The sequence below is a fragment of the Dendrobium catenatum genome, unplaced genomic scaffold, assembly GCF_001605985.2.
Source record: "Dendrobium catenatum unplaced genomic scaffold, ASM160598v2 original_scaffold_161204, whole genome shotgun sequence".
Taxonomy (NCBI): domain Eukaryota; kingdom Viridiplantae; phylum Streptophyta; class Magnoliopsida; order Asparagales; family Orchidaceae; genus Dendrobium; species Dendrobium catenatum.
The window spans coordinates 200,388-226,783 of NW_021479630.1; the positions used below are offsets into that span (position 1 = coordinate 200,388).

Here is a 26,396-nt window from a genome sequence, read left to right on the forward strand (position 1 = left end):
GCGCGGATTCTGATTTCTGTAACCGTCGCTTTGAAGTCTGCTTTCCCGCATAAACCATTTTTCCTACTAGAAAATTATCCGAACCATAGAATCCGACCTGCAAGAGGACCAATACCCTGATTCCGCGGCTTGAAAAAAGCCAACACAGAGCATGTGCGTTCAATGCCTCAATGTTAGTTAGTTATTTATTTATTTCGAAAGGCAAATTAAATAAATAAATTGTTAAGGACCAATGCCCAGATTCTGCGGAGAGATTATTTTGTGCAGAGTATTATTAATTAACTTAACTAATACTCGTTTAAACAGCTAATGATAATTATGGTATATAAGATTCTCAGAGCTTATTAAATGCAATTAGTAATGAGGTTGTGATTTTTTTTTTTTATGCTATCTTAAATTCTGTATTTACAGAAATATGAATAAAGACTTGAAGGTTTACAAAACTTTTTTTTTTTTGCTGTGTATTTAAAAGATAGAATTGTAGCATAATTATATCATGAAATATTGTGCACTAAATACATCTATTTCATATAATTTTTTTATCAAAGTTTTTATTTTCCAAACATCATGTTAGTTGTTTCATGTTGAAATATCAAATATGTGTGACAGTGTAGAGAGAAATTATTATCTTAACATTATATCACATAAGCCTATAATAAATAGGTTAAGAGTAGATTATATGTTATATATATAATATTTTTCCGTGATGTGAGAGCATAATGATACAATACAACAAACATACATAATTTGTTGAAGATAAGATTTATGGTGGAACTTGGAGTCTTTATGTATTGAAAATACAATCGAGTGATCATGTTGATGACTCACTATCCTTACTAATAACTAAGAATGAGAGCTATGAAATTAGTAGAGACATGTGTCTCACTTGTTTGCAAGTTGGCATTCTTGCTAATGCCGATGATATGTATTGTCACTAACAATAGTGGGATTCAGCGTCTTTATCAAGTTTGGTTGCAACGATGGACGTTTGGTATCTGCATATAGCATTTTTAACTTTGTTCTCTTGTAATCTCACCCTTTCCTTTTAACGTGTATGGAAGCATAGTTTACTTATAAGTTTGTGGAATTGACATTCTAATATTTTAACTAGAAATCATAATACTCCCTAAGACAATTCTTATTGATCCCCTTAACCATATAATATTTTTAGGGCATTTTATATCATCATGAAGTTAGAATAGGGTGATCTAGGGATTAGTAAAGTTTTTGTCATTGAGATGCGTGTTTCGACTATAAAATTGTTAAAAATATAATCAAGATGATAAATATGTTGATTCCAAAAGTTTATAATTCAAATACTTGACATGGGCGGAACCGGCCTTGATTCTTAGAGGGGGCAAATTTATAAATAATACTTCTACACAATATGTTTAATTCTACTAGGAGGCAACCACCTAAAGATAATAGTATTTTAATTTTTTTAGGGGGGGGGGGACAATTGCCTAAAAACTCTTATAATAAAAAGTAAAAAAAAGGATTGAGAGACAATAAATACATAAATATCCATATAATAAACAATTTTTAAATTTTTTAGGGGGGTGGGGGGGGGAATTGCCCCCCTGGGGGCTAGGTGGTTACGCCCCTGTTCCTTGGGACTACTTCGAATAATTTCTACAGATAAAATGATTTTTTCTCTTGCCCGGCATAACAAATGTTCTATTTATTTATTTATTTTAATTTAAAATATAAGTTTAATGCAGGTAAAATTATTATCAACTTTTTTATAGAATATTCAGAATATTTATCAGTTTTGCTTTGTTTGGTAAGCTCCGAAATGAGATGCATTAAATACAAAATAAAACTTTTTTATAAAAACTAAAGCGTCATTCAATACGTCATGCAGTAGACCTTCATTTTTCCATGAATAAAAATCAGCATTATTGATTATTTCGGTCGTATTTGAATTAGTTTTCAACTATTTCAAGCCTAAAGTTAGTAAGAAAAAGAGGAGAACTTTTAGAAAGAAATTTTCAAACTATATAACGTGGAAGTAGAACATTTAGAGCTAACTCAAGAGGTTTAAGCGGTAACAGTGACGGGCGATGGAAATAACAATCCTATGTGCAATAAAATTGAAGAATCATAAGAAAAATCCAAATCTTTTTTCTAGTTTTTGGTCGTTAACACGCAAATCAGCACCGGCAGCCTTCATGGTGAAATCATTGCCCAAAAAGGCAAAAATAATAAGGTCGATTTCATAAATATTATTTTATAAATTATGAATATGTATATAATATGATATGATAATATACAAAGGCAGAGAATTCATGAAAGTAATTACACAAATTTATTAAATATAAATTCTTACAAATTAATTCATATGATGATAAATTTATATCTTCTAAGAAGATATAGAATATAATTTACAAAAATTTATTGATAAATACATGTTTTATTTCTCTTTCAAAATTAAAATTATTTTATTAATCATTGACTTATATAAATTTTCTATTATAATATTGCTATTTCACATAATTCAGAGACACAATTATTCATATATTAATTTTTTAATCTAGATGACATTGGTGTTATATGCGTGGCATATATTGATATTATAAAATAAAAATGTGTTATTGGTATCATCATTTTTTAACATATATTATCACATATTTTCAAAAATAAATTTAATTATTTGTCACATGATTTATGTTGCGTGGTAGAATTATAAAGTTAGAAAATTTTCATCTCAGCGTTGTACGGATATACAGCACACAAACATAAGAAAAATATAACATCTGAATTTTTACGTGGAAACCCAAGAAAAGGTGAAAATCATGGAGTCACGTCCAACTGAAAAGATTCAACTAGTTTTTTATTAGATTACAAGTGTCTGACTCGTCTCTGAAATTGAGGACGATCAGATTACAATAATCAACCTTGGGTTGAAATCCAGTTACAAGCGGAGATCAGAAATCCATCGATGTTTGATTGTCGGGCAAAAATCCGACTTCAATTGATGGTCGGGCAGAAATCCAATGTTAATCAGTTGTTGGGAAAAACTCAGGCATCAGTCGACTACTGGGTGGAAGTCCAGCGATGGTCGAGGAGTCTGATAGCAAGAGAGCTCTCTCCCTTCTCTTCCCTTGCTTCATTCTCTTCTCTTCTTGTTTGGGTCCCCTCTTATGAAGAATGATGGATCAATTTATAATTTTTTGAGAGTGACATGATCATTAAATATGAGGAAAATCAAGGATAAATTGGGAGTAATTTGAATGGATGGCTAGCCAATGTTGATTGCCTTTGATCATGGACAGTTTACTGGACATTCAAATTTCTTAATGATATCAAAATTTGGCGATCTTGGGCTCATTGGATTCATCTCGTCGAGTTGCTCGATTCGGCTATAAGCATGTCATATTTGGAAACCTTTTGGTATTCCAAATTATGGTTGAACCTTCCAAATGCGCTTTGGTTCCTTGATTTGGACCTATTTGAGCTCAAATTGGGTTGAATTTAGTGTCGTTAGGTTTGTATTTTTGAGACTTTCAGTTCGACTATTCATTTGCTGAAATCAACATTCACCAATTAATTTTTGAAGTTTCCAACTTGATTTTGCTTCAAGATCATGCCCTATCAAGATAATTTTTTGACGATATATAAATATACATATTGCCCTTTTAAAAATTTGCTCCTATTTCCATTATTCGTCATGCTCATCTCTAAAATTTTTTGCCCTCATTTAATTTCACCCCACTTAGGCTTTTAGGTTATTGATGGACAAACCTGCAAAGGGGGGTTCTATTGGCGTGACCAACATATCCCTTGATACTTGTTGGAGTAATGATGGCCGAATGGCCTTGCTTCTAATACGGACCTATTATAACTGGCCATTCCAACGGGGCTGATGCAGGCATGTCCACAGCGGCTTACCCACCCGCCTATCTCATTACTAGCCACGCCGTGGGAAAACAAACCCCCATCCAACTGCCGCACTAATAAGTCTTCATTTCAGTTGAGCGGTAGGTCTGAAGTCGGTGGAAAGTCTTTATAAAACCCGCTTTATTTTAAACAACTCCTTCCATGCTCAGTACAAGTTCATTGCCAACTTAACAAGCAAAACTTGAATGATCAACAACTATCAATCAATGATTCACTACTAAAACACAATTCAAATCTATATGTATACACCATTGAATACCTAATACTGCTCAACTTTCACTCTGGCAAATCTACCCATCACTTTCTTTCTTCTTTTCTATCTCTCTATCAGATTATATATTTTTAGGACATCAGAAAGCACATTCTAACAGCAACCAAATAATATTTTCCCTTCTATGTACAAAGACAACAAACTGAAGCAGGAAAACCGAATAATTCTCTATGAGCAGGACCTGATGAGTCCCAGGTTGTATAGATTCCGCTTCACCAAATTGCCCAGATATAGAAGACCGGAAGGTTCGTCACGGTCCGAGCCAGGCCGCTTTTGTCCGGTCCACAGCGGCCGATCCTCGCAGGCCTTGAGGCTGCCAGCGCCGATTCGTTTGATGACATCCTCGATCGTTTTTCGGTCGGCTGGGTGGCCGCCGGCGTCCGTCACGTAGAAGACGTTCACGGGAATCTCCCCCTTTGTCGACATCTCTGCCCTTGTCACCGATAGCCCATTCTCCCTAAAAGTCCTAGTGGCCTCAGCAAGCAACCTTCTACCTGGATCCGCCACGCAAAGCTCCAATCTTAAACCCTAATCATAGAAAGAATAACAAAATTAAATTAAAAATAAAAAAAAACTATATCCGAAAGGAATCAGTCGTGGCGGAAAAGGGAAGCAACAAACCTCGGATGCTCTGCGGTCTATGGCTGCTTGCAAGCATTGGATCACTCTCTGCCGCTCGGCTTCGGAGCTAATCGGGCTTCCGTCAGAATGCCGAATGTAGAATTCCTGAGCGTATTTGGAGACGAATGAGAATCAAATTTGCAATTGATTTCAGAAATTTGGGAATTGTGTAAAGGAACAAGAGCAATTACTTGATAGGCTCTATCTCCGATGGTGTCGATGGTTCCGTGGAAGACGACGTACTTCATGTCGGTGAGAGTGCAAACGACGTCGAACAGAAGTTTTGGACGGTCGGAACACTGCACGTTGACTATCGAATAACCCCGCTCTGCCCAGTTTTGTACGGAGACAGAGGGCTGACCGCCGCCCCGGAGCTCATAGTCGCGGTCGGCGAACATCATCTGATGCAAACGGCGATCAGCACGGGTTCCTCCGGCAGCCTCGGTGGAGGACGAAGACAAAGCGGTGGTAGCCCCGCGAACAACGTTGCGTAGGCGAGCCTCGATGCGGCGGATCTTGTCGGAGTCTTCAACCGTCGTGCCGGAGTCCTCATCCTTGATGGAGATGAGCGCTGCGATTCTGCCCTTGTGAGTCCAGAGCTTCGCTTCGACCACGCTGCAGCGAAGGTCGGTGAGGACGGCAATGACCTCAGAGAGGAGCCCCGGGCGGTCGGTACCGACGAGCTCTAGGTTTGTGAGGGCCTCCAGTCCGCAGGATTCTGGGTCGGTTTCGTCGCCGGCTGAACTAATGGATCGTTCTATGTAGGAGATAACGCTTTCATCGGTGAGCTTCTGGCCATGACGGTCGGTGACGTGGAAGACGTCCATGAACCACCGGCCATCAGAGGATATGTAGGCCTTTCGGATCGAGAGGTCAAGGTCAGTGAGCACCTGCACAGCTTCGAGAAAAATCCCATCCTTCCTCGCGCTATCAACCTGAATTAAAAACACCACGAGTCAGATTCCATCAAACCTCTTCTAGCTAGTGGAAAATTAGAAAAATTCAATAACCGATGGTCAATACCTTCACCAGAGTTGCAGTGGCGCAATCTGCATTGTCAATAACCACCCTGCGACAAATTCAAATGAAAAACCAAAAGGAACCCATCCGTAAGGAGATCAAAACTTCCATATTTAAAACGCAAAAGAAAAATTACCAAATTCAAGAAGAAATTTCTCTCATAACCAGCAAATCAACAAATGGAAAACAGAGAAGACGAAGAAATAGCAGAAACTATGGGAGCAAAAAAAAAAAAACCCATGATCTGCTATTTGCACAAATTTAACCAACTAAAAGATCACGAGAAGATAAAGGAAATCGCGCCCAGTGCCAACCTTGGATTGTTCATCCGAATAACAAGCTTCTCGTACTCGTCGAGAGACTTCGGCCATTCCATCCCTCCTCTGTTTCAAAACTCCCTCTCTCTTTTTCAGTTTTTCTCTCTCGCTCTCGCTGTAGCGCAGGAGAGAAAGCCCCAAGCAGGTTGGTAGGGTTCTGAGAGGATTCTTTTCAGGTATTTAAAGTCCATCCACAACGTGGGCGCGCAGATCGGACGTTCACATGGCGTCGGGGTGCAGCAGCGACAACCCTATTCGCCAGCTATTCCCGCATAGCCACAGTCAACAACCCTTCCGTCCACGTGTCGACCTACTAGACATCTTCGCCTTCTGGCAACGCGATCTCGACCATTCATTCCCACCCTCTTCGTTGCGCCACGTGGCTAGTGGAGCGGGACCCTAACTTATAACCCAAGCGAGCGCCTTGCCGGCCGGTGAAGTGGTCCCACCTCAGAGACGCAACCGGACATGAGGGCCGACACATCCACCTCGTCAGCGCTGTGCCTTCTAAGCGGGCCAATTGCCAACCGGCGGCCGGCGCCGCAGAAAGGGTTCTGTTTGCGCCTGAATTAAAGGTCCAGAGGGAAAAAAAAAACATAGGAAACGAAAGCAAAATTTTGGAGAAATTATTCTATGCGGAGATTGGATGAGAACTTCTTTCAAATATCAATCAAAATATGTCCGTGGTACCGAGTAAAGAATAACGTGGGTCTCTGAATAATATTCGGCTTCCTCACAGAATAATTAATCTAAATTTTGAGCTGAAATACATGAAATTATTCAAAACAAATCCTTTTGGCGCAATATGTAGAGTAGATCAACGGTGACAAATAAAATAGAATTGTATCAATACCTTTTCACCTTTCTTTTTTAGGAATATATATTTTTTCACTTTAGAAATTAATTGTTATGAGAGTGAAATATATATAAATGTGTCTAATTAATTAAGATATATTACTTTATAATCTATCTTATTTTAATAAAGTAAAATTATAAATTTTATTTGAAAGAAAGAGGCATGAATTCATCCTAAATAATACTCTTCATAAAATATAAAGTTTCAAAAAAATTATGCCAAATAATCCTCATAATATTCCACTTAAATTTACGATCACCCTCACATTTTATTGAATGATATGATTTTTATAGATTTTTTTTTATTTTTAAAAAAGTTGAATAATATTTATTTTTTATATATGTTGCATCCTGGAATATTCGTGGCGATAGAGAAATATAAAATTTAGCGTCTTAGCATTGTACGAAAATCCAGCACACAAGAAGATAAGAGAGAGGGTGTAGCATTCATAAGAGACACCATAGTTTTTTACGTGGAAACCCCTGAAAAGGGGGAAAAACCACAAGGCCTGGCTCAGTTTGAATGAATCCACTAGTATTTACAGTCGATTACAAATAAGGCCCTTCTTTAGGAGGAGGCCTTGGCTTGATGTCATAAATATACATCATATAGTGTGCATTACATTGTGGGAGCTACAATAATCAACATATATGTGTTTGTTTGATTGGAAAGATCATAGTCGGCATGAGACAGGGGGCCGAAAGACTGTGGTAGAAGGGCAGTACTCCAGGAGAACTCTGGCATCAAGTGGTGGCCCAGAAAGAGTCTGGGTATCAGATGGTGGCCTGGTGGAGCTCAGGGCTCACGTGCTGGTCCGGCTGAACTCCGGGCATCAGGTGGTGGTTTGGCAGAATTCGGGTCTCAAGATGGTGGTCCGGCAGAACTCCGGGTGTTAGGTGGTGGTCCGATAGAAGATCGGGCCTCAGGGTGGTGGTCCGGTAGAACTCTGGGTGTCAGATGGTGGTCCGGGCCTTAGGTGATGGTCTGGTAGAAGTCCGGGTGTCAGGTGGTGGTTCGACAGAAGTTCGGGCCTCTTGTGGTGGTCCGACAAAAGTCCAGGCGTCAAGTGGTGGTCCAGAAAAAGTCCGGACGTCACGTGGAGGAGGCTTGGAGCACAGGGCCTCAAGTGGTAGTCTGACGGAAGTCCGGGCGTCACATGGTGGCCTGGTTGAGCTTAAGGCCTCAAGTGGTGGTCTGGCGGAGCAACGATGTCAAGGGGTGGTTCGGCAGAACATAAGCGGTGGTCGAGGAGGAGCGAGGAGGCAAGAGCAATCTCCGGTCTCTCAATTGCTCTCTTGCTTGGAACCCCTTTTTCAAGGGAGAGGAGGGGTCTATTTATAGATTCATAGAGTGACATGGCCCGTAAATAGGTGTGAGATCAAGATCATATGGGGGAGTGGCTAAATGAACGGTCGATATTGAATCCCTTGAACATGGATTGTTCGTCAGACATTTAAAGGTCTTAATGATGTCGAAATTTGGCGATCTTGGGCTCATTTTATTTGTCTCGTTGAGCCGCTCGATTCGAATGTAAGAATGTAATGTTTGAGAACTGTTTGGTGATCTGAATTGTGGTTTGAATCTTCCAATAGTGGTTCAGGTCCTTGATTTGGACTCATTTGGGCTTGGATAGAGTCGAATTTGGTGTTGTTGGGTTCGTATTTCTGAGACATTCAGTTTGACTATAAGTTTGCTGAAATCGGAGTTTGGATTGTCCCAATTTTAATTTCGAAATTTTTCAACTTGATTTTGCTTCGAGATTCGTGCCTGATCAAGATAATTTTTTGATGACATATCAATATATATTATTTTTTATTCTAATTGTATAGCATTCTTAATTTTGGCAATTTATAGAATAAATATAAAAAAATGATGTGTAAAATTGTTCAGCAATAACAACAACATCAAGCCTTTGTCCTGCTACGTGCATGAGGTTGGCTACATGGATATTTTTTCTCCATTGTGTTCAGTTAAAAGTCAAATTCTTGTTTAAATCTAATAAAGAAAGATCATTTCTTATATTTTTTAATCAAATCTCTATTTACTTCTACCTTTCTTAACATAAGTCAAATCTAATACCTCTATTTTCCTAGCTGCGTCATCCGAAGGCTGCTCTTTTATGTGATTGATGTGTAAAATTGTGATCAAAATGAAAAAAATAATAAATTGAGCTAAAAATCTCCCCAATTATATATATAATTTGAAATAATTATCAAAATAATTAAAAAGGATCTGAATATTCTCACAAGCCTAAGTAAATGAGCCCACCCTTTTGTTACAACATAAGACAACAATTTATGAGTTTCATAAGTTCAACATTCACTATTTTTTATAAAATAAGACAAAATAATTTGAAGATTTTGTTTTATTTCTTAGGAATTTGCTCCATAAATAAATACTTATTTGTTTATCATAAAATCCAGAACTTGGGAAAATGCAAGAGCTGAGAGAGAACAAAGACCTCAGTTCTCACGCCCAATAATAAAATAATTTTTATTCTCCTGTCTTCCCTCTGATGCAATAGCGCAAATTACCCAATTAATCCTATTTTTTACCTAATAAAAGTTCACCCGATTAAAATTATTTAACAACATAATTACTTTATTAGATATGATCCTTTCTTGAATATATACTTCAATTTAGTTAAGAAAAGTTTACTTCTAAATCATTTAATGTCATAAACTATTATGATTATCATCATTGATTGAAATAATGATCCTTTCTTGAGATTAAAAGATCATAGCTCCTCTATCTATTTATATTCATAATTTGAAATAATGAGAGACTTTTAGCTATTAAATATGAAAATTTTAATATAATTTAATTGGAATGTTTTCATATTCTAATGATTTATCTACAATTTAAATTTAGTTTTCATTAAAATAAAAAAAAGGATAATATCATTTAAATGTGGAAATATTCACATATATTTAAGAAAATTAGTGGAATCTTCTCCAAATGATTTAATCAATTTAGTAATTTATTCATAAGTTATTATTAATCATATGTTCTTAGGAAAATATGAATAACAACTAAAAAATTAATATCATATTTATTGAAGGTAATGAAACAAGCCATAATGAATCCATATGTCCTAACCAAGATTAAGGGAAAAATTCATTCTTTCCTCATTTGAAAAAAAAAAAAAAAGATTTTATGAAATTATTAAAATAAAAAAGGCACAAGTGATTAGATTGTTTTATGAATTCATATATACTAATCAGAAAGATACAAGATTTCATAGCTTCAAATATATATAAATCATTTAAAATCAATTTAAAAGGCCTTTTGTCTCATTCTGCTTTGAGGTTTAGATATATGAGTCATCATTTTCTAAACCAGTTACTAACAATTTGTGCATTACAATTGCGAATCATTAATAACGCACTAAAAGTATTTGAGTCGTTGCATGTAGGGTCCACCACTATGTGTTAGATTTAAAAAATGATGGGGGAATGGTTGAGTCATTTTCTAATTGATTTGATGACTCACATCAAGCCATATCATGCACCATTTCTATTTTAGAAAATAAATATTTATATAGCATCAAATCAAACTGTATTTTAGTTACTAATCCAATTAATCTATATTAGATAATATAAAATCATCTTTTAACACTATTTGTGGCATCAATGTATGTGTGATTTGAAGAGCTCTTTTTGACAAAAGATGTACTATCTCTCCTCCCTAATTTTATGAAATTATTAGGGGGTAGGATAGATGGTGAATAAAGTATCATTATGATAAAGTTTAAATACTTCCAATAGGCTTAAATAAAGATTGAAATGAGATTTCAATAAAATTTGGCTTTGAGTTAAGTTTAAATTTAAGTAATATCTATTAGTGAAAGGCTTAAAATACTTATAGGTCAGAGGGAACTTAATTTATTAGCTTGATATAGGTGTTCCTAATGCATATGAGAGTATTAATGGGCTAAGAGTGATTTAGGATCTTTAGATATTTACTCTTAAGTCCATTTTTTAGACCTTTAAGTGCAAAAGAGAATTATCTAATATTAATGAGGTAAGGATTTAGGATGGATTTGATCTAGAAACATCTTTATGTAATTTATTTTACTAGGATTTAACATCTAAAAGTTGTTTTAATATTCTAGAATAGCTCTATGCTAATTAGAAAGCAATTATTGGGACTCTTATTGCCTAAGAGGGAGAGTCTATTATTTTCCAACTTAAGGTATGACCAAATTAACATAAAACATTATGTTTAGCTTTAGTTAAATGCCAATTTAGAGGATTTATAGTTCTATGGATGCTAAATCAACACTTGGTTTTGAAGGGTTAAAGTTTATTTCGATTAATTTGATCAAATCCAAAATATATGTTTAATTGGCTGAAGTATAAGCTTATTTGATCAATTAATTCAAATGAGAATGACCCTGGGCAATCATATAACTTTATAAAGCTTTGATAATTTCAATTTGGTCTTAGGCTTTGGATTATGGTGGATTTGACTAATGTTTGACTTGAACAAATCAAGTCCACTAGGAGGCTATGTCTTAAATGTTCATTTGGCTATGACATTGACTTTATTAGCTCAAAGCAAGAGACAAGCCATGCCCTTTTTATCTAAGTAATGATTAAACATAATTAATATAACTTTATGATCCATTCCCTATTTTAAAAACTTAAGTTAGTGATTGGGTTAACAAGACTAGAGTGGATTTTAGTGTGTCATGACATTGTAACAAAACTTTGACATTAGGTTAAGGTGGGCACTACTTCAGCCTAATGAGTATTTTTGTAGGCTTGTGAGTACTAATATATAAATAATTGTTATGTTAGTCCTCTAGAACTCTTATGAGACATTAGAGATAACTAAGATATTACGAGCTAGCATAATAGACATTAATTAGATTGATTGAGTATTATCTTGTTGGCAAGTGACACTTAAGAATATGTGGCGTGCTCAAATAGTGAGACTGATGAGTAACTTAAGAAGATTCTATCACACTTAAGCTATACAACATAACACAACTTTATGAAAATCTATGAATACTTCCAGATTTTTGAACATTTTGAGGGAACATGCTTTTGATTTTAGGGTGTGTAAAGATAGCATAAAGAAAAATGACAAACAAGGTGTCAATATTGACATCATTTCATTTACATGTTAATATTCACTTCAAAGTAATTCCCTAAAAAATTAATAAAATCGTCAAGACGTCAACAACAAAAATGATCATGACTGTATGAGCAATATAGAAATAATATGATGATGAATAATAATCCGAAAATAACATACATCTTTCAATATCACAATAGTCTTAAGTAAAAATATTTGAATAATATGGTAAACTTTTAAAGCATTTATTATTAGAAATTGAATTAAAATGGTGCTTAACTATTCAATGATATTACTAACAAAAACTTACACCAAAATGTTCATATGGAAACATAATCCTAACTATAATTGCATGAAACATCCAATTAATTTGAAATAAAATGCATTGGAGTTTCATATCTCTATGTTTAAGTTAAAAAAGCAAATGAACAGACACACAAAAGCTTACAAAACCTGTAATGCCAATAATAAATCCAAAACATAATTAGCATGAATGATATATATAACCCTACATCTTATATAAACAAATAGAATGTTTTAAAAATCTAGAGAACCGTCTAGAATTCAAGTGCATAGCAAATAAAGTCCGTCCATACTCTATAAAAATATTTAATAAATAATAAATTTTGATAATGGTCAGTGCTCTTCATTTTATATTGACCAATAAAATTAACTATTTAAATAATTAATATTACACTAATTTTAAAAGTAAATCTAAACACTTTAAATTCCATATAATTATTATTTTTTTATCAAGATATCCTATTATAAATTCTTTTCAAAGTTAATTAATAATGACTAGCTCTAATTACAATTGGATAGAGGCATTCTATAGCTAATTTGAGACTATTAATTGGATTAAATAAATTTTAGTGAATTTGAGATGGAAAAGGATCATAAAATTATTAATTCTTGATATTAAAATATGAATGAAAAAATAAGGACATAATAATTAAATTCTGATGAAGCTGAATTTTATATTTTTTATTATAATTATTTTTGAAATTAGTACAATAAATATTTAAAAAAAATTAAAACTATATTATATTCACTTAAATAATTTACCTAAATTATTTGAAATTAATTAAGTAGAATAAAAAATTATGAATGTCTAATAATTGAATTTTATTGTTATTGTGTCCTGAAATATTTGCGGCGGTAGAGAAATGTAAAGTTTAACGTCTTAACATTGTATGAAGATCCAACATTCAAATAGATGAAAGAGCTAGCGTAGCATTTTAAGAGACATTAGAGTTTTTACGTGAAAATTCCTGAAAAGGGGGAAAACCACGGGGCCTGTCTCAGCCTGAATGAATCCACTAATACTTCCAATTGATTACAAATGAAACCCTTCCTTATGAGGAAGGTCTTGGCTTAAATTAGCAAATATACATCATATATAGTGCATTATATTGTAGGAGTTGGAAGAATCAGTATTGATATATTTATTTGGGCGACAAGACCATAGTCAGCGAGCGATATAGGTTGAAAGAACCGTAATTGGATGATGGTGGTCGAAAGGATCGTAGTTGGATGATGGGGGTCGGAAGGATCGTAGTCGACAGACGATGGAGGTCGGGAGGACCGTAGTCGGCGGGTGACGATGGTCAAAAGGACTGTAGCCGGCGGGCACCGGAGGTCGGGTTGACTTTCGTCGGTGGGTGACGGAGGTTGGGAGGGCCGTAGTTGGTGGACAGGTGGAAGTCCAGCAATGATCGGGAAAAACTCCAGCGGTGGTCGGCGGATTGGCAGAAGTCTATTAATGGTCGAGAAGAATTCCGGAGGTGGTCGGCGGAACGATAGATGTTCAACAGTGGTCGACAAAGATTTGCAGACTGGCGGAAGTCTATCGGTGTTCGGCGGGCTGGCAGAAGTTCGGCGGTGGTAGGCAGACTAACAAAAGTTTGGCGGTGGTCGGCAGACTAGCGGAAGTCCGACGATGGCAGAGACGAACTATGCCGGTGGCCGGCGGACGGGAAGAAGTCCGACGTTGTTCGGCAGATGGGCGGAGGTTTGGTGCTGGCCGGGAAGAACTCGGACAATGGTCGGGAGAAACTCCGGCGGTGGTCAGTGGCAAAAGAGCTCCCAAACTCCTTCATTCCTTTCCTTCTTATATATCCCACTCTTTCATGAGAAGAGTGATGGCTATTTATAGTTTTTTGAGAGTGACATGACTTACAAATATGTAGATGATCAATGTCAAAATGGGAGTGATTTGAATGGAGGGCCGATATTGATCCCCTTGATCATGGACTGCTTAATGATCGTTGGAATGCCTTAATGATATCAAAATTCAGTGATATTGGGCTCATTGGATTTGTCTCGTCGAGCCGCTCGATTCGACTATAAGCATGTCACATTTGGAATCCATTTGGTACTTCAAATTATGGTTTGAACCTTCAGAATGCGCTTTGGGTCTTTGATTTGGACTCATTTGGGCTCGGATTGAGTCGAATTTTATGTCGTTGGGTACATATTTTTGAGATGTTCAGTTTACTGTAAGTTTGCTAAAATCGGAATTCGGATGATCTCAAATTTAATTTTGAAAACTTTCAACACAATTTTGCATCGAAATTCGTGCCTGATCAGGAAAACTTGTACTGATATATCATATATCAATTGTCTACTAATTTTCTTATATTAAGAGGTATTTCATGATATTTAAATATAACAACAAATGTCTAAAAATAGTCCCATCCATATATTTTTTGAATTACTAATAATAGGTCATCAGAAAATCTATCAATTAAGTATGAATCATAATACTATGTTTATAAAAACTTTATTAATTAAATTGAGGATCATTCAAATTCCGATTTCAATACTTTTAATAAAAATAAATTTTTGATGAGACTAGCATAAAGACATTAAAAGTGTTATCGTCTTAGGGAAAATGAGTCAAAATCAAACACTTGAAGATGAGTCATAACTTTAGTAATATTAAACGAAGGATCAAATGATCTTGAAATATTACATGCTTAAAATTTAAATAGAGTATTTCATCGAGAGGAATCTAATAAGCACATATCATGCAATTCTAAGGATATTAAAGCACCTAAATGCTAAAAGACATATGATAAATGCAATTAGAATGCATTGATAGATAACTTTTATGATTTTATAATATAATAAAAATATTTATAATATGAATTTTTTTACAAGCATTTAATGCATGCATATTTTGACTAGTAATCCTTAATGCCTCTTTGCCGCATCATGGAATATTCGCAACGATAAAGAGATATAAAGTTTAGTGTCCTAACTTGATACGAAAATCCAGCACAAAAATATGTAGAAGAGATGGTACATCAATAATAAGAGACAAAATTTTTTAAGTGAATACCCTTGAAAAGGGGAAAGACCATGGGGCCTAGCCCAGTTGAAATGAGTCTACTAGTATTGGTTGTTAATTACAAATGATGCTCATCCTCAGAGGAGGGCGTTAGCTCAAAATAGCAAATATAAATTGTATATAGCAAAGTACATAGTTGGAGAATGGCATAGCAGCTATTCTTAAAAGAATGTTGATATAATTGTTTGATCAGTAGGATCATAATTAACGGATAACGGTGGTCAGAAGGACTGTAGTTGGTGGGCGACAGTGGTCAGAAGGACCGTAGTCAGTGAGTGACGATGGTCGGAAGGACCATAATCGTCCGGTGATGGTGATCAGAAGGATCATATATAATCAGCGGGCGATGGTGGTCGGAAGGATCGTAGTTGGCGAGTGATGGAGGACTGGTAGAAGTCTAGTGTCAATCGACAGTTGGGTAAAAGTCCGACGACAGTCGACGAAAGTTTATCGATGGTGGTGCCGGGTTGGACTTCAGTCTCATAGCTCTTCTTTTCTTCCTCCACTTTCTCCTCTCCTTTAAATGATAAGAATGGGGAATACTTAAAGTTTTTTGGGAGTGACATGCTCCATAAATATAGATAAAATTGAGTGGATGTTAGGATTGTTTCAATGAACAGCTCATATTTATCCAATTGATCATGGAGAATTTATCAAGCAATTGAGTGCCCAAATGAGATCATAATAAAGAAATCTTGGTCGGGTGATGTTTAGTGCCCAAATGAGCCGCTCGATTTGACTATAAGCATGTTAATTTAGAATTTATAATTTGAACCTTCCAAATGTGAAAATTTATAATTTGAACCTTCCAAACGTGCTTTAGGTGGACCTCCCCTTGGGGTCGTGAACCAAGTAAAATATGCTTGATCATAAATTTAGACTATCCTGGGATTGGCGTGTTGATCGGAGCCACAAATATTAAAAAACTATGCTCCAAAACATTTGAATTTGCTTGAAATTGAATGTATAAGCTTTATTTTACTCAGAAAGAGTCAAAATTGAGTACAGAACGTCGAAAATAGTTTTGGGGACATAAAAACACGCGAATTGGGTTGTCTAGATCCAAAAATTGGGCCCGGACTAGACATGGAGGCCTAACCTGTTATCTGGCTAGCCACTTGTGGCCCTAGCGTGACACATGCGTGCTTTTTGCACGGATGGTGGTGCGTACAATGCTCCGCTTTATTTATTTATTTTATTTTTATTTTTTTTTTAAGTTTGGCCTTTGGCATTCAGTAGGCGGGTTGACCACCCATTTGACTTTCCACTGACAGAAGAACTGTCCGGTGTCCGCACAAAATAATAGCTCCAATATTTTAGGGGGACAAATGATTGAACCTGAGGTGCATAATGCCGCCTCTCTAATTTATTACTATATTTTAATTAATTTTAGTCCTTTAAAATTCCAATAAAATTTTCAAAAAATCCATAAAATTTTTAAAATTGACTTTTCATATCTCCCTCCACTTTCCAGTAAATACCTCTTTAGAAAATGGAGGAGAACACATTCTCTTCTACTAAACCAAGTTTTTTTTCCTTTGGATTTATTGTGAAGGCTAGCAATTGTTGGAAAATTGATGGAGTAACCAATGCATCCAAACTTACTCCATCTGTTCCTCATTAGAATAATGATAAGAGAAAATCATCCAAATTAATTGAAGATGTGGTATCCACTGTTATTTCGGAGGCATTGGAGGTGATTCGTAGGAAAATAAAAAATGAAATTAAACTATTCTTATATTACTAAAATGTAATGATTTTTTTTTTTGGGAAAATTAAATGTAATAAATTTAACATCAAAATGATGATCGAAGATTAAAATTGAAAAATAAATAAATGAAATAAAGAGTTATTAGTTTATCAATGTAGTACATGAGTAGATGTTCAAATAATATTCATTTGGGCAACCGACAACATAGTCATTAGGTTAAATGTTACCAGCTACTTTTTTTTTTTTAATCAAAACAAATTTTATTCCAAAAAAAAAAGGGACATACAATCAAAAGGGAAACACAATAAAAAAATAAAATTACAAAGCTGAAGGAAAGCCACATTAACCCACAAAAAGCAAAAATAAGCTGGAAAATATAAAAAATCTGAACTGTCGGACTCAGAATCACCATTCAGTTGGTAGGCTAGGACCATCCATCGGAAGAAATGAGCATCCGTGAGAAAACCCAAATACGAAAAGGTAAAATAAACAATAACGATAAACGATAAATACGATTCATATATTTTACTAACTACTTTATTATGCCTTTTATTTTAATAATGTTAAACGATAAAGATAAAATATATGAATCGAATTTAGAAATATTTTTTAGAAGTTGAAAGCATTGGTTTATGCATAAACGTGAAGAGGTTTATAAATTACATATTCTTTAAGGTTTCATTTAGAATAGTTTTCTTAGTTCTTTCATTTTTCAGATTGCAATCATAATTTTTATTTGACTGCTATTTTTCATTGTTTTCAATATTTTTTTGTGTTAGGAAGCAGTTTTCAACAGCAGCTTTAGAAAAAACTATTTTCTCGATAATTGCTTTACAATCATCTTTACAAAAAGCTATAAACATCCTAAACGGATCCTAAATGCCAATTAGGTGTCAAATAAAAGAGGCATTTAAAAAAAATCAAACTGAAGAAATAGTTTCAACTAAAAGTATAATATAGCTTTTCTATATTAAAAGCTAGTTGCAGTGAGGTATTGAAGAAGATGATCTGTATTATATATATTATGTTGTAGATGAAATACATACCTATATAATGAGCAGTGAATGGTATAAGGTAAAGTAATTATTTTCATCCAACGGTCTTGCATTTGTCTTTGAATACTGTAAACTTACTATTGGGAAGAGCTTTTGTAAGGATATCTGCAGTTTGATCATTTGAAGAAATATGATGAATTTTGACTTGATGCATTCACGTATGAAGTGATGATTAATTTCAATATGTTTGGTCTGAGCATGAAAGACCGGATCATGAGCTAATGCAATTGTAGATATGTTATTAGATTAGAAAGGAGTTGGTTGGATGACTTGGACATTAAAGTCTTGCAGCAATCGGCGAAACCAAATCAGTTAAGTAGCAATAGTAGTAAGAGCTCGATATTCTGCTTTGTTGGATGATCGGGCAACTGTATACAACTTTATGGTTCCCTTTACATACCGAAGGATCCTTTTGATCATAGAGTAGTGTTGATTCAATGGGGAATGCATATGCTGACATACCCGATTGACTGCATAGGATAAATCTGGCCTTGTGATAGTTGGAAAAATTTGGATCAATGAAGATAGGTGGTTGCTCCATGAATACAATATCCGATAAGTGCCATGTAAAAAGGCATTGGAAACATCCAATTGAAAAATTGGCCATTGATCCATTTGAGCTAAATGAATAAATACTTGAATAGTTTGCATCTTGGCGATATGACTAAACGTCTCAGTAAAGTCGATCCCATACTCTTGTTGGTAGTCATGGGCCACTAGACGAGTTTTATGGTGAGCTATTGAACCATCATAATGAATCTTAGTTTTGAACAAGCATTTACATCAGAGTATATTGCGATCAGGCCGTGGAACTAAACCCTCCATGTTGTTTGAGTCTGTAAGGCTTAAAATTTAGCACACATGGCTTTGCGCCAATGCGGTGATTTAGCAGCTATGATATAGCTGGTCATATCATAGGGAGAGTTATGGATGAGTGTGAAGATTTGGCGTGGTTTAAGAAGACCATATTTATGACATGTAATCATCGGGTGTTGGGATATAACTAGAGCTGGAATTGGTTCAGTCGAGATTTAATTTGTTGAAGGTGAAGATTGTTGAGAATCTACATTTTTTATTATGTCCTAGTAAATTCTCATTTAAATCTAATAAAGAAAGACGATTTCTAATATTTTCTAACAAAATCTTTTTAGGTCTATCTCTATATTTCTTAACATAAGTCAAATATGATACATTTACTTTCCTAACCAGGTCATCTGAAGGCCTCCCCTTTTATGTGATCAAACAATCTAAGGCGACTCTCTCTAATCTTATCTTCCACTCATTCACCTGAGCATCCACATCTTTGCACACTTAACTTAAAATGATGCGGTTAATTTATAGACTATAGGACCTCATCATAATTTTTGATACATAGCTCATATCAGCTACAATTTATAATGCTTATAAGATAGAACAACAGAGCAGGAAAGTAGAAGATCATGGTAGCCAATCTTTAAGCAAAGCATTAGAGAAAGAGCTAGAGAACTAGGGCTTTATTTCTAAAAACAGTTTTCTAGTAAAAAAAATCTTTGAATTCAAAATATTTTTATACTAAAAATTTACTTTAGAAAACAGGAAGAAAATTGTCCCAAGTGAAGTCTAGATATGCTCAACAAATAAGTTGTCACAATGATATAAATAACAAACTCAGGGAATAATAATATTCCTTTTGACATGAATGCCCACAGATTTTAAGCAATTACTGATGCCAACCTAATTGTACAAATAAGAAATTAAGAGGTAATCCTTTTATGTCAAATCGAATGGTGACAACCAATATAAGAAAATCCATCAAAACATAAGACACAAACTCTTTAAAATTATGATCTTTCTAGCCTTGCCAAAGGATCAAGTTGGCCTTTTTAGTTTATAGAAGATTGTGAGATAGTATTAATGATGATTGGGTAGATAATAAAGATTTGAAGCAGCGGAGATATGATCTTGTTGAGAATGGAAATTTAAGGGAGTAGAATAATTTTAAATATATAATTTCTAAAGATCTAATCAAGAGATATGCTGCAAACCTAAGGGTCCTAAAAGAGTGAGAGATTATTATGTGTGAAGTCCGGGCACAAAGAACCGTTCAGTTTTGTGATAGTGAAAAATAAAAATACAGTTATTGTTCACCACTGCGTGTTTACTATTCACCATTGCTCTTAGAGAAGACTCGATGAACATTAGCAATAGTGAAAGATGAAGTTTCATAGTAGATGTAGTAGACCAAATTAGTTTCCAAGAAAAAAAGAGGAGCCGTAGCATTGAAAAGCTTGCAAATGGTACCATATTTAGCTTTCAACCAAGTGAAAAGTAAGGTAGCATAAGGATGTGAAAATTTATAATTTTGAAGTTAATTATAACATTCCATCTAATCAATTGGTAATGAGTCTTTAACTTTATTTCTTTTTTATTTTTCAAATTATCAAAATTTTGTTTCACTTGATTGCTCCTTAAATATTTATTTTATTTCTAAGAATATTGATTGCACCCTTTTAAATAAATGTCATGTGTTTGGTCACTTTATGGAGACCCATTGAGGGTTAATAGTGAATTGTTAACATGTTAGTAGGTAATGTTAATATTCTTTCCTTTTTGCTGCAATATTGAATGCATATCACACACTTTTAGGAACCTAGGCCATGGTTAGAATGATCAAAACCTATATGAGAAGGACATTCAAGTTAATAGATATTTGACTATGTTGACTTAGATAGACTAGTATTTGACTTGGTAGGTTATAAATAAATAACTTTTGACATATTTTGAGACATTTCTTGACCATTGAATATCCCAGGGGCGTCGAGTAAAACTAGGGGTGTAAATGAGCCGAGTTGGCCCGGCTCGAGCTCTACTCGTTTAGGGGCTTGCGAGTCGAGCTTAGCGAGCTCACGAGTCAAGCTCGAGCTCATTTACTAAACGAGCACAAATGAGCTAGAGTTCGAGTTTGATGAGGCTATAATTAACCTATAGGCAATCTCATCAAATCAAAATGATAATGTTTGATCATTGCAACTCATTTTTAGCAACTATGAGGGATGTTGTGGATATAGCCATATGGGTTGAAAATGCACCTCTTGAAAATTATAAGCAAGCATTCTCTTACTTAACTTAGGGTTCGTTTGGGATGGCTTTTTTTACTATTTCTTAAATTAGTTTTTTAGCGCAAAAATTGTACTAAAAAGCTGCTTTAAGAAGCAGTAGGAAAATCATCCCAAACGAAGCCCAAGAAAATTTTCCCACTATGGAACAATTTGAAGCCTATGAGAAAAACAATTTTCAAAATAATCAATTGAAAATGAAACTTTGGTCAATTCACCTTAGTATAATTATTTAAGCTAATTAAGCATAAATAATACAATTTTGATGCCTTATTGCCTTAAAATTAATCCATCTTAAAAGTTTAAGCATGTCTTTGTCTTCTATAAAAACTGATTAATTAAAAACAAAAGGCCTTCCAAATCATCAGCTGTTTTTGAATTATTCAAGAGCTTACTTGTCTCTATTATTGTTCTAAATAAAGAAGACAGCAGATTGGTCAAAAAAAGATTATTAGGCCACTGAAGATTGATACCTTTCTTCGGCTTCTTTCTCATGCTCCACAGCAACCTTTCGTACTCTTCTCACCAGCAGCTCTCTACGTGAACCTTAGCAAATTAGCATATTCCTTACAGATAAATAAATTTTTAAATAGGTGAATAATATAATTATGAGATTTAATTTGTAATAAAGGATTATGCTCAGGCAACTGGCAACACTAGAAGAATTAATGCTTTTCTAGATTAGCTTGACATCTATTAAGATAAATTTTTTTTTTTTGAGGGGCTTCATCATAAAAAAGGATTAATTTTTTCATATTTGGATCCATTTGTCACAGCTTCCTTTCGATTTTTATGTTGGGATAGAAGAGGCCAATATTATTGGTTTATTTTAATTTAGAAATAATTGGCATCAGGAGACATGTCAAAATCATTGCTTTCTATTATTATTTTTTTTCTCCTCTTGCAAATTAAGTAATGCCACGTTTAAAAAAAAAATAATGTTCTACTCATGCCAATTGTCTGGTGACCTCATAATAACATGTAAGTTTTTATTAAAATTCAAAGAAATTATTTATTTTAAGATAAATTTAATCAAATTAATGTATTTTATTTTCTGAGATTTATTTTTAAATAATTGTGATTTATGTCTAATCAGAAATTATATTATATTTATTTGAAAGTAGATTTAATTGATATGAAATTTATCATAATTAAAATTTAATTAGATTATTCAAACTTATTTTTTTTTTCTCATAATTTTAAAAAATATATGATGAAGACTTGATCTGACAAAATATGAAAACAATTAACTAATTGATTAAAAAATATTAATATCAATTTAAAACGTTTAATAAAGTAAATTTTTTAGCTTAGAATCTTTTCCAATATAAATAATAAAAATTAATTAAGCTTGGACAGTTGGACGGATGCTTTCTAGGACATTAGGATATTTTAGTAAATTCAGGTCCACTTGGTATTATTGTAATAAATCATCAATATGAATAATGATAGATTATTTATATTATAAAAGCACATTTCTTATTACCTTGAAGTCTCTTAGTGGAACTTAGTGGATGCAAAGGCAATATAAAAATTGTTTTTTCAATATTGTGTTCTCAACACAAAGCAAATTTTAGATTATTTTTTTTTTAAATGTAGAAATTGTTTTTTTTTTCTAAAGAGATGTTACATTTTATTTATTTATTTTCTAAAGATAAGAAAATAAAATGTGAAGAGATGGTTGGATAAAATTTTAATTAATTAGATGACGACAACAACAACAACAATAGTAATAATAATAATAACAACATTAAGCAGTAATAATAAAATAAATTTTTTAAAAAATTGAACCAAAATAATGCTTTCAAATTTATAAGAATAAATTTGTATCATTTATTCACGAAGAGGAAATGTTCGGAACTTCGGATGGATGAGCAAACAACGCGAGATGAGTCATATTAGGGCAAACAAAATTCTATGCCTAAGACTTCTAAAATTACCCCTCTTTTATATACATAGAACCCGCCCTCACATGATTGGGGATCCGCCCATGATTTTGGAGGTCGAAAATTGTCTAATTTATTCAATTAATTTGTTTGGGTTAAAAGCAAGATATATAGTTAACTTTCTTTTTGCTTCTTAAAACATCTTTTTAATTTTTGTACTAAAAATATACTTTAAGAAACAGTAGAAAAGTCATCTCAAATATAGCCTAAGACTTCATTTGTGATGACTTTCTTACTGCTTATTAAGAAGCAACTACATTGCGAGTAATTACATGAAGGAAACGGCTATCTTCATTTAAGGTATCTATCAAGCTCGAGCAACTACATTGCTCTCCCATCTTCTGGAAGAGATTTCATGGTGGAAAGCCGTTGCATTGAATGCCGACATCTTTTTGAGATGGTTTTGTCTTGGAATATTTCAGCTTTAAGTTATTCAGTTCTGAAAGAAATTCATATGAATGCGAGTGATTACCTTCTTATAAGATTTCAATCACATAATCAATAAATATTGCATTATTGATTGAAGGTGACACTACAGGAAAAACGTCGAAATCCGGCAGTTTTTTCCGGCGGTTACTCTATATTAACCGGCGGTTTTTTGTCTTACTGGCGGCTTGACGGCGGTTTTTTGACCGCCGGAAAAAATCGCGTAGGAAACTTTCACCGGCGGTTTATTATGGCGGCGGTTTGCCGGCAGCTTAGACCGCCGGTTACAGGCGGATTTTGAACTGGCGGTCTTCCGGCCGTTAGACCTCCGGTTATTTGACTGACGGCTTACTGACGGTCAATATATCGACGGTTTTCCGGCGGTTTAGTTGGCAACGTTTGTTTTTGAAACCGCCGGAGGGCGCCGGTAGACCGCCGGTCTTTTACCAGCGAACGCCGGCGGTTCAACCCGTCGGTACAATCGACGATATAAACCGCCGGCGAACCGCCGATGACCGTCGGTAATAAACCGGCGGTGTAATGCCTTTACCGGCAGCTGATTATTGGCCGTCCAGTATCGTAGTTTCCGGCGGCCAAACCGCCGGTTAGCCGCCGGAAACCTGTAGCTCCTCCAAAAAAAAATTGACTGCATCCCCTCTATTTGAGGGAGGTTCACCCTAAAGTCTAAACCTGCAGAAAGAGCAATATATGTTGGGCAACACGCCGCTATATTCATCACAAGTGATGGCATCTTTATGAGGCAACGATAAAACTTCATCGAATAGCACCTCTGTGCCTGCAATAAACAACATTATGTAGTCAGGTAACGCTTGCAGATGGAAACAATGAACAATAATATGTCCTCCGGAAGCACCTCTATGCGCTAGCTAAGATGGATAGCAACTCCTAAACTCGACATGCATTACATAAAAAGCAAGTAACTTGTGTTAGTTATGTGGAATATGATTGTATTGATCTATTAGGTTGCTATGTTGTCTCGAACCTCAGCTTAAATTATCGTGCTCATTAGGAGGTATGGGGGTTTACCCATGCTTGGGCTTGGATGCTTTGCACCCCATTGTTTTTCATACAATGGCTCGGAGCTATGTATCCGAGCACTTCGATGTTATGTTCCAGAGCACCCCAGCGTTCATCAATAGAGAGTAGAGAGCTGCAACGCTCTAGATTCGGCCCCGCAAGACTGTGTGACACATCAGCGCTGCGGGTTTGAGTGCCGCCACATCATGATGACTGAGGCTTGAGCTCCGCAATGCTCCAAATTGGCGCCACAGCGCAGCGAGGTGGACTGAACAGTTTATTTCTCATTTTTCTGAATGGTTGCATCCCTTGATGATGTTAACTTGACATTCTCTTGTGTTTTGTGTGTAAGAACCGTGCATATAAGAGAGAAGAGAAGCAAGGAGAGAGTAAGAGAAAAGAGAGATCTATACTTATTTCTCCTCATTTTTATAATGAATTTGTTGGTGTGGTGTGACTCCGTGGTTTTTTTCTCTTCCAATTTTTGAGTTTTTCCAGGTTAAATCCTAGCGTCCTAGCTTTAACTTTCCGCTGATTTTATATTTTCTTATTTGTTTTATTGTGGTGTTTTACTTCCATCACCAATAGCTCTAAGCATTATTAGATGTTTAGTTCTTTCTACATATTTAGGTATATTTAATAATTAGTGTGTTCATTACTTTGAATCGATAATGATGATAATTGCCATTGTAACATCTGGACATATGTCAATACAAATTTATTTTGGATGCTAGCCAGAATATTCTAGCCAGAGAGAGGGAGTGTTTATCGTTTAAATATTATATACAAATTCTGCACACAGATATTAGGAGTTGACAATAACTCATAAGAGTTATATAATATCTTAGGTAGAAACCTGAAGTATGAAAAAACTATAAGGCATGATTCAATTGAAATAATTCTACAAGTGTGTATTATAAGAGGTACGATTCGATGAAGCACCATAAATATCATAGTTGGAAGCGAGATATATTTTTGCCACACTCCTTCCCCTTGCATAGATGCATAGCTAAGCACGGTTTATATTTGTTACCTTGAGTACTTAGTAGTTTGTAAAATGAGTTTTGAAAGCTTTTAAATACCCCATTTGGGGAAATGATCATTAATGAATAAACAAAATCACTTATATTTTGTTTCTTCTTCTCTTCCTCGATCCGTATTTCAAAAGTTGCATGGGCGCGAGCTCGTAGTTGCCATTTATCATTGCACTCTTTGTGATTGTAACAATTGCATTATAAACCTTGTAGCACTTGGATTTTCATCAGCATCCACTACCATCGTTGACCGTTGTTGCCATTGATTGATCGATGGGGATAACAAATATAGACAACTGTCGTTGCCTGCCATTGATAGATTCCAACAACAATCAACATTTGTCTTCTGATGACGACCAATATCGTCCATCCTTTGATAATATATCTTCATTGTTCTTCCATTGTTACACATATGTTGCCGCTTGCCAACGATCTATACCTACAATCATTATCCTCTGACCTTTGAGGCTTGCCATTTACAAACATTGCGATATAGTGAAGCCCATTGACAAACACTAAAGCATGTTTGCACTCATTTTTTGGTTCTAGTTCTTGCCATCATTGTCGATTGATGCTCGATGTTATCTTGGTTTGTGCTAAAGGTTTTGTTTGGGATGACTTTCTAACTGTTTCTTGAAGCAGATTTATAGTTTGTACTACAAATCAGCTTTA

The 26,396-nt window shown here is 34.8% G+C and overlaps 1 protein-coding gene across 1 annotated transcript; it reads right to left on the bottom strand.

Moving 5' to 3' along the window:
- Nucleotides 1-4,005: 4,005 nt before the first annotated feature.
- On the bottom strand, nt 4,006-6,435 carry LOC110092971 (ACT domain-containing protein ACR8). Its single transcript, XM_020817693.2, has 5 exons — nt 6,127-6,435; nt 5,816-5,861; nt 4,984-5,727; nt 4,793-4,897; nt 4,006-4,699 (listed from the first exon to the last, which is right to left on the bottom strand). Exons 1-5 carry the CDS (start codon nt 6,186-6,188, stop codon nt 4,340-4,342), a joined length of 1,317 nt encoding a protein of 438 aa, XP_020673352.1. The 5' UTR covers nt 6,189-6,435; the 3' UTR covers nt 4,006-4,339.
- Nucleotides 6,436-26,396: the final 19,961 nt, after the last annotated feature.